This window comes from Thunnus maccoyii, chromosome 22 (genome assembly GCF_910596095.1).
Source record: "Thunnus maccoyii chromosome 22, fThuMac1.1, whole genome shotgun sequence".
Lineage (NCBI taxonomy): Eukaryota > Metazoa > Chordata > Actinopteri > Scombriformes > Scombridae > Thunnus > Thunnus maccoyii.
The window spans coordinates 19269537-19279330 of record NC_056554.1 but is presented as its reverse complement, the minus strand read 5'-3'; the positions used below and the strand labels follow the sequence as shown (position 1 = coordinate 19279330).

The 9794-nt window shown below is 43.5% G+C and overlaps 1 protein-coding gene across 4 annotated transcripts; it reads left to right on the top strand.

The window, feature by feature from the left end:
• Positions 1-2159: 2159 nt before the first annotated feature.
• LOC121888871 lies at positions 2160-8814 on the top strand. 4 transcript variants are annotated; one of them, XM_042400441.1, is made up of 5 exons: positions 2160-2692; positions 2790-2849; positions 2966-3016; positions 3119-3487; positions 3713-8814. In XM_042400441.1, the coding sequence occupies exon 5, from the start codon at positions 3966-3968 to the stop codon at positions 8070-8072; it is 4107 nt and encodes a 1368-aa protein (XP_042256375.1). In that variant the 5' UTR covers positions 2160-2692; positions 2790-2849; positions 2966-3016; positions 3119-3487; positions 3713-3965; the 3' UTR covers positions 8073-8814. The 4 variants fall into 4 exon arrangements, with proteins under 4 accessions (XP_042256375.1, XP_042256373.1, XP_042256374.1 ...); XM_042400439.1 differs by having other exon boundaries at positions 2778-2849; XM_042400440.1 differs by having other exon boundaries at positions 2755-2849.
• The last annotated feature ends 980 nt before the right edge of the window (positions 8815-9794 follow it).

Genomic DNA, 9794 nt, shown 5'->3' with positions numbered 1-9794 from the left:
CTATCCTGCAGGGTTTGTTAAATAACATGGGATGTATCGCTCTCTCAGTGATTACAGCTCTGCACTGAGATCTGGGCTGATAAGACAGGTGTATTTTTACATACTTTACAAAAAAAAAAATCTTGCCTGGAGCACATTTTAATTCAGTGCATGCAAATGAAACATCACAAGTGTGTGTCCGAGAGGAGGAGGAGAAGAGAGAGAGAGAGAGAGGTGAGTGATAGTGAGATGAGATGAGATGTGAAGGAGATACAGGTGCAGAAATGCCTCACTCTGATCTCTAATTCAGACACTCCAGTCCAAAAGCGGAGAGCATGCCAAGCTCGGGAGGAACAAAGCCCCAAAACTTGAGATGAATTTGCAGCCGTTTTACCTGCCAGATATGAAAACGGGACAGTTGCTCAAAGTCAAAGAAGTACCGGCTTGATATCAAAGCCGTGGCAGCAGGTGATGAGAGAAGTGTGTAAATAAGCTGAAAGATAAAATGTGTTAAAACAGACTGACCATAATTACACATATGTACATTTACATAAGGATACAACATTTGGTGTACATTTTAACCGCTTTCAGCACCATAATTGTGCTGAAAGCTCATAATTGTGACCACAGACTGACTCTGGAAGGAATATTTATATCATAAAAATGAATTTATCACTAAAAAACAGTGGTAGGTTTGTGGAAATCACGAGACTCATCTTTCAAGTGAATCAATTAGTTCATCAATCAACTTTGCTGACATCACTTCATAATCAAAAGAACAGCTGTACATTTTATTCACTGTCTTGCTAAGTTAGATGAGAAGATCGATACCTTTCAGAGATACAGTACAGTTAGCAGCTGGTTAGCTTAGCTTAGCTTAGCTTAGCTTAGCACAATGACTGGAACCAGGAGGAAACAGCTAGCCTGGCTCTGTCTAAAGTCAAAAAATATGCCTCCCAGAATCTGTATGGCTCACCAAGCAACCCTTTTATATCTTGTTTTGTTGAATTCGAACAATGAAACCAATGCTTAACTCTCTCGCTTTTTTTTTACAAAAGAAACAAAGGAGATATAAATTGCTTATTAGTTTGCTTTAGTGTTTCCAGTCTTTACGCATTGCTGAGCTAACTTCTTAGCCTGTAGCTTCATTTAACATTTAACAGACAAACATGAAAGTGGGAATCTTCTAATTGAATTCTTGGAATGAAAACAAATAAGAGTAGTTCCTAAAATGTGGAACTATTCCTTAACTATGTAAGTCTTGAATACCCTTTGCACCATTAGTTGAATAAAGCAAGCAATATAAAGGCGTCACCTTGGGTTCTTGAACATTCTGGGCATTTTTTCTGACATTTTATAGTCTAAACATTTTTCCCATGCAACCTACACCCCTTAAAATAAATCAATTTCTGCTTGTTACCCGTCATCAGATAATAGCCTTGGACATGAGTTGCGAACAGTTCAACCAAAGTGATTTTTTCCGTCTCAGATTGTTTAGTTTGAAGGAAATTTAGAGACCCCAGATGTGAGTATTGACTATTTCACAGGCCAAGGTGACATACTTCATATACTTTTCAAATTATCTTGTTACATCTCGTCCTGACCTTCAGGTTGGGAAACACTGGTCTAATAGTGGACACATTAATCAAAAATGAAAATGGTCATTAGTTGCACTCTTTGTTCAGTGCATCCATATTCGTCGACCTTTCTGAGCATATGTGTCTTCAAAAAGGTCTCAGACAGAGGTCACGCAAGTATGTCGCTTCATAATTGGAGGCAGACGGTCTTTGGCACTGTGGAAAGCAGATTTTAGTCGGTCAAAAGGTTGGTAAATGAACTGCTGGGACGGTTTAAATCAGTCAGGTGCAGCTGGCTGAGGGAAGCAGGTGCGGAGGCTGATTGAGGCAGCAACTGAAAGTTATGAGAAATGTAGTTGCATATATGCGTATTATTTTGTTGTATATATACCAGTGCACCATCTCTTTTCCCAGATTGTCCAGATTTGATGCTGAATGTTTACATTTCAAATCCAGTGTTGAACCAAGATAATTAAAACTTTTTTTTCTTTTTTCACATCGTTTTGGTCTTACCATCAATCGCTTGGCTGTTTTGGTTCAGTCTCGCCGCTCTCGTCAGCTCCATTTTCAGTTGCAGCAGGCAGGTGTTTTCAGCTGATAAACCTACTTAGAGAGTATAAGGTACACCCTTTCGTCAAACTGACAGGTCTAGGTCAAGAGGTCACTAGGTCAAGAGGTCACCCTAATTAGCATAATTTATGCAAGGTTATCGTGGGAGAGTGTGAACGTCATACTGACAGATCTAAGTCAAGGTCAAGAGGTCACCCTAATTTATGCATATATTAGGTTATCGTGGGAAAGCGTGAAATTGGTAAGTTATGTGTCTAGACATGTTAGTCTGGCGCGGGTATTTTGAAATGCGGCGGTATTATGACATTTTCTGTTGAAAAATAGAGAAATGAATAAGAGAAAAAATTACGCGCGCACATCCCCCCGCATTGCACTTCTATTCTCTGTGTGTGAGAACTTCTGAGCGCGGGATTTTTTATATTGTTTTCTTGTAGAAAAGGTTTTGTTTACAGAGAATATAAAAAATGCTAGAGTCGCGTGTCTCAAGCACCTTTCAACAATATTTGCCGGGACACATCTGCAGTGAAGGACGTTGCAAAAAAACCAACCGATCAAGATGAAGAGAGGTAATCTCTATATTTCATTTATTTTAAGAAAAATTAAAAAAGTTTTAACCTTTTAAAAATAGTCATTTATTTATTATATAATTAGTGGTTTATGCAGAAATCCACCAGGCTCCTGCAGACGCCAGAAACCTCCCAGACCTCGATGAATTTTACGAGCGTAAGTATGTTTTATTTATTTAAAAATAATAATAAAAAAAAATACCATTAATAGTATAAATACACATATTGCGTCATGTTTATCATAAACTTTTATTTTTTTTCTGTTTTTTACAGCTATATCAGAAGATGATCTGGCCGAAATTAACCTGACACAATCACACTACAGTGCGTATTTTTTATATACTTTTTCTTTCATTATTTAACAATGTTCTGAACAGTTCAGTTAAACAATTTTATTATTATTATTATTTTTTTAAACACTTACAGATATTCCAGACATCACATCGTTTCGCCAACTCCTGTATGAGGGGCAGGAGGAAAACGTTTCCACAAAAGTTTTAAATCCTTCCGTACGGCTCTCTGTTAACGTCCCTTCACCACGGCCGGCGAGGGAGGACGATCTTCCCGCCGAAGTCCCTTCTTTACAGTCGGTGTCGGAGGGGGAGGATCCCCCGGAGGATGAGCATCGCCCTCCCGCATCATCCGACGTAGTACTCCCTTCTTTCCAGCCCCCGACGGAGACGGATCTCCCGGAGGAGCATCATCTGCCGGCCTCACCCGACGCAGAACATCCCGGTTTTCAGCCCGAGACGGAGGACAACCGGCCGGGGAGCGTGCATCGTCCGAATGAATCGGGTAAGAGTTTGAAATCCGGCGGCTTACCACAGCTTCCTGTGACGTATTGGTAGACGATAAGAGGGGAGGGTTTAGGAGGGTAATTTCCGGCAGGGGTGCGGTGTAAGCTAAAAAAAAAAGACAGCGCCGTTTGTGGCTATGGGTAGTAATAACATTTTCAATACAGTGTATGACTTAAATGTTGATTTTTTTTTTTTTTTTTTAATTTATATCTCCGATTGATAGATGACTCTGAGAGGAGAAGAGGAGGTGAAAGACTCATCAGACGTATGAGGATGGTGGAACGGAGAAGAAAGTGGAGTCAGAACCGTCGACGGCAAGCTGTAATTGGAAGAAAAAGCCTACAACACAGACGTTTGACTCTGACAAGAGAGCTTATTTCCTTCTGTCGGTATGTTATAACGATGAAGTGAAATGATATAACTTTTTTTTTTTTTTTGTTTTTTTTTTTTGTTTTTGTAAACTGTAGTAAGAGAGTATGGATGAAGAAATAGATTTAGAGACTTTTTTTAATCTTTGTCAACCCTCTGTTATACCATATGAATTAGAGACGGCGGTTAGAGAATTAAATCAGACCCTAGGGACTTTAGAGCTCGAATTAGACGAAGTAGCGGTCGTAGGTGAGAACTTTACGGACGCTTTAACAGAGCTTGAACAAATTTGCCGTCAGGAAGACTATTTTCAACCCTTACACAGCGCTCTTTACCGCTTAAATCAGACCCCCTCCACTGACCCCGCACAGCAGAATGAATTGGAGGTACAATTGGAAGGTCAGGAAGACCCCTCAGAGCAACGAGGAGGAGGAGGGGGAAATCCGACTCATGAAGCTGAGTCGATTCCAGATCCCCCTCCCCCAGCTACCCCTCCTTCTCCTCTCCCTCCCACCCTTCCATCTTCTCCCCCTGCCACCCCTCCAGATCAGAGAGATCCTGTAGACGCTATAAACGTTGAAACCATACGGCGTGACCGCTTCAATAATCTAGAGTTGAGAAGTCTTCTAAACTTTCCTCAGATTGGGCGGGTAATAGATTATGCTACATTTTACCGCGAAGTCATGAGAAGCCTTGAAAACCTGTTAGAGAGAGTGATCCCAGAGCTTAGACCTAATGATATGTTACAGTTGGAATTGATAGGTGAAAATGTGCAGAGACACACCTCAGTCAACTATCAAAATGACGACGAAGCGGTTATGGCGGCTTTTCAATCCTTAGTGGATCAATTAGTACAATCAAACGCAGCGATTATGGAGGATGGGGGGTTAGAATTAGTTGTGCAGGTGGTACATAATCACAGAGGGGGTGCCAAGAGAAAGTTGGAAAACACTTTAGACTGTGAAATCCTCTCCAAGAAAGCTCCGCATCTGTATGTGACAAACAACTCGAACAACCAACTCTGTTTCGCCGTCAGTTTAGCTCATCTGATCGATTCTAATCTTACAGATAGCCAGGCTGTAAACTTTGGGAGAGAGTTACAACGTTTGGCCGGTTTAGACGAACATACCCCCGTCACCTTCAGCGACATATCCAAGTTTGAAAAGATTGTGAAGCGTAAAATCATGGTGTTGTACAGAGACGAGGGCCAGCGCCCCCTCTCTCGATTTGAGACGGACTCACCCCCATCAGACAAACCCCTGTATCTGTATCTGTCTCAGGAGCATTACTACGGTATTAAAAACATCAAAGGATTTACAGGGAGGAGATACATATGCAGTTACTGCCACATTGGATACAACGACCCTCACAAGCACACCTGTGCCGGTCACTGCTTGGTCTGCATCGATCCTACATGTAGTAAGGAAAAGAGAGAGCCCGTCTTATGCAAAGATTGCAACAAAATGTGTCGCTCCCCCTCCTGTATGGTCAGGCATAAAAAGAGACGAATGAAAGATGGAAAACGAGTCAGCCTTTGTGATCTGCAGAAAAAATGCCCTAAATGCAAACTGTTTTACTGTATACCCACATCTACGGGCTTTAATAAGCACAAGTGTCCCCGGGCCAGATGTAAAATCTGCGGGGAAGCGCTACCCTCTGACTCTAAGGCAGCCGTCGAGAATCATCTCTGCTACATTCAGCCTCTCCCCCGCGATTCAGAACATACAGACAAATTAATCTTCTATGATTTTGAGACATTTGTTGATGATAGACACGTGCACGTCCCCTTCCTGGTATGCACAAAAACGTTAAAAGGGTTAGAGTGGATGGCCTATGGTCAGGACTGTGTCACAGCCTTTCTCACGCACTTCAGGAGACCCCTTTATAGGGGCTCTACATTCATAGCGCATAATTCCAGAGGATTTGACGGCTACCTGCTCCTTAATGGTATGGTAGAGTTAGGTTTACAACCCTCTATCATCATGCAGGGAAGCAAAGTCCTATGCTTCGAAGATCCAGATTTTAATCTGAAATACATAGACTCCCTATCCTTTCTCACCATGCGTCTCAGCGCTATGCCAAAAGCGCTGGGTTTCGATGATCAGACCAAGGGGTATTTTCCTCACAAGTTTAGCTCTGAGAAGCGACTAAACTACAAAGGGCCCTACCCCCCACCCAATGATTATGGCATAGAGCGCATGACGGGCGGCGAGCAAGAAAAGTTCTACGGCTGGTATAAAGAGGCTAGTCGGAGGGTCTTTGATTTCAAAAAGCAGGCGATACATTACTGCAAAAATGACGTCGACATCCTCTCTACAGGCTGCATCAAATTTAGAGAGGAGTTTCTGAGTGAGACAGGCGTTGACCCTTTTAGCCGCATCACTATAGCCTCAGCTTGCATGAAGGTGTTTGTCACAAATTTTCTGCCTCCCCGTAGCTTAGCCATACCTTCGCCCGATAACTACAGGCACCAATGTAAAACTTACTCCAGAGCCAGCATTCAATGGTTAGAATGGGTTTCTTACACCCAGGGGGTTTTCATCCAACACGCTCTAAACAGAGGAGAGAAACAAATCGGCAAGTACTATGTAGATGGTTATGCAGAGGTGGGGGGTGCGAGGTACGCCTGGGAGTTTCAGGGATGCTTTTATCATGGGTGCCCGACCTGCTATGACCCTAGCGCTACTTGCCCAATGACAAACACTCCCTACGAGGAGCTACACCTGGCTACTGAGGAGAAAATACAGACGTTAAAGTCTGTTTACGGCGTACACACCTATGTCATGAGAGAGCACGAGTGGGTCGAGATGAAAAAATCACACCCCGGGGTAGTAAAGTTTCTCAAAACCTCTGATTTTCCCGAACCTCTCTCCCCCCGACAGGCTCTTTTTGGCGGTAGGACGAGTGCCTTCAGGTTAAGGTACACGGCGGGGGAGGACGAGCGTGTATTATACGCGGACGTCACTTCTCTGTACCCGTACGTCAACAGCGTCTATCCTTACCCTCTAGGTCATCCCGTCATTATCCACAGAGACTTTGATAACCCTGAAAACTACTACGGTCTAATCAGGGCAGTCGTATACCCACCTCGAGGGCTCTATTTACCCTTGTTACCCTACAAAACGTCTAAAGGTAAACTAGTGTTTACTCTCTGTCGCACCTGTGCAGAAATCAACAATCAGCAGGGCGCATGCAGACACGATGAGGAGGACAGGGCATTGACGGGGGTCTGGGTCACGGTTGAATTTAACAAGGCCCTTCAGCTAGGGTACAGAGTAGGTAAGATTACAGAGGTGTGGCACTTTGAGGAGCGTAGCGACACTATCTTCTCAGGCTATGTGCAGACCTTTTTGAAAGGCAAGCAGGAAGCTTCGGGGTATCCTCCCGAGGCCGTAGATCAGGAGAGCAGGGAAAAGTACATCAGGGAGTATCGTGATAATCAGGGTATCCGGCTGAACGTCGGTAAAATTGAGGTAAATCCTGCCAAGAGACAGATGTCAAAACTATGTCTAAACAGCCTCTGGGGAAAGTTTGCTCAGAAAAACATTTTGACTCAGACCACTCTGGTAAAGAGTGAGGAAGAATTTTTTGACCTCGTGTTTTCAGGAAAGTACGAGGTCAAATACTTCTCCTTTCTCAGCGACAAAACCGCTATGGTGCAATGGACCTACAGCAAGGGGTGTGTGGTACCTCCTAGTAAGGTAAATAATGTATTTATAGCCGCATTTACCACCGCATATGCCCGCTTGAAAATGTACGGTTACCTGGAGAGGTTGCAGGAGAGAGTTCTTTACACAGATACAGACAGCCTGGTTTATGTGGTGAAAGAGGGAGAGACTCCTCTGGAGCTGGGGGCCTATTTAGGTCAACTGACGGATGAGTTAGGGGGAGACAGCATACAAGAATTTGCCTCCGCAGGTCCAAAGAGCTACGCGTACCAAACCCGTCAAGAGAAAAAAACTGTGCTCCGTGCTAAGGGGATCACTCAGACTCAGGAGTGTTGTGACCGAATCAACTTTGATAGCGTTAAGGAGCTGGTGGAGGGCTACCTGGAGCGTTCGGAGGAGGGTGTCATTGACACCCCTCACCAACAAGTGGTACGCGATAAAAGGGGGTTTCTCTTGAGAAACTCTTCATTTCAGAAGAAGTTTAGGGTGGTGTATGATAAAAGACGCCTGTTTCCTGACGGTACGACTCTGCCTTTCGGATATTAAGGGACTTTTTTTTTGTTTTGTTTTGTTTTGTTTTGTTTTGTTGTTGTTTTCTTTCTATGATGGAGGAGGTAAACTTTGATCCTAGACTTTGTGTACCTTTCTCATGTATGATTGTAGGACCCAGCGGGTGTGGAAAAACTTTCTTTGTAAAACGGTTATTGGAAAACTGTGAACATGTGATGGATTCCGTACCTGATAACATTGTGTGGATTTATACGTCTTTTCAACCCATGTATGATGAACTGAAAAAAATGAATAAAAATATCAAATTTGTCGAAGGACTTCCTGACTCTTTTGAAGATGAAAACCTGTTCCCGCCTGATCAAACTCATTTAATCATTCTAGACGATGTTATTTTTCAGGCCTCTGATCACCCAGAGGTGGTTAAAATTTTCACCCAATACAGACATCATAGAAATATGAGCGTCATGATGTTGACGCAGAATGTATTTCATCAGGGTAAATACAGCCGCACCATCAGTCTGAACAGTAACTATCTGATTCTGTTTAAGAACCCGCGTGACAAATTACAGATTAGTGTATTAGCTCAGCAGATTTTTCCCTCCCAAAAACCCTTTTTCCTGGAAAGTTTTGAAGACGCTACCAACGCCCCTCATGGGTATTTATTGGTTGATCTGACGCCTTCCTGCCCAGAACAATACAGACTGAGATCGGGTGTGCTTCCTCATCAGTGGCCCACGGTTTACCTTCCCAAGACAAAATTCTGACCTTCCTGAAACCATGTCGGCGCGTTTAAAAAGAAACGCCCCCCTTGTTAAAGGCTCTGTACCTCGCCACGCCTCAAAAACGTCGGGACATTCTGGCTTACTGTTCTTCGGACTTTATCCAGGCTCTGTGTGAGATTGCTTTAAATGTTTTGAAGGGTAACGTCCCCTTATCTACCGCTCAATACAAAAAACTAAAAAGACAAAAAAATTTCATCAGACTGCTGGCCGATAAAAGAGCCGGCCTGAAGCGCAAACATCAGACTTTGATGAAACAGTCGGGCGGTTTTCTTTTACCTCTGCTTTCGACGGTTGTACCTATACTCGGGGATCTTATCGGAGGACTGGTTAGAAGAGGATGACTATGAAGAAGGCGCATAAAATGTATCTCCTCTCCACCCACCAATTAAACCGTCTGACCCAGCCAGAGAGGTCCATCAGACAACAGGCAGAGAGTGATTTGGATGTTAAAATGAGAGAGATATTGGATGAGCGGGGTTTGAACGCCCATGAAAAAATTAAAAAATACAACACCCTGCTTCAGAGATATCTTAACCTGGTCAGACAAGGTCAAAAGGATGAGAAGAAGGTGACGGTGACTCTGCAGCGTGATCCTGGGATCGAGCTTTCTGAAGCTGAACGGAGTGAGGAGACAACACCGGAGGACTCAGAGGACATGATGGGAGAGGTGGTGAAAAGTCTAGCCCCGCGTGATCGTAAAAATGCGGAGTACATTATGAGAAAATTAACCGAGAGTGATGAGGGGTGGACCTCTAAAGGGGAATTTATTTATAAAGGGACGATTGTAAAAGGATCTCATATGATTGATTTATTTAAAAACCTCATGCAGTGGTCTAAAAAATCTCAAGCCCGTCCACCCGCAGGTTGGAAAAGTTTTCTAAATACTCTGGCAGAAACGAACGTTCCCTTATCCTCCATCCGCAACCCCCGCGCCCGCGATCAATACCAACGCCTGAAATTGGGGGAGGAAGCCCTA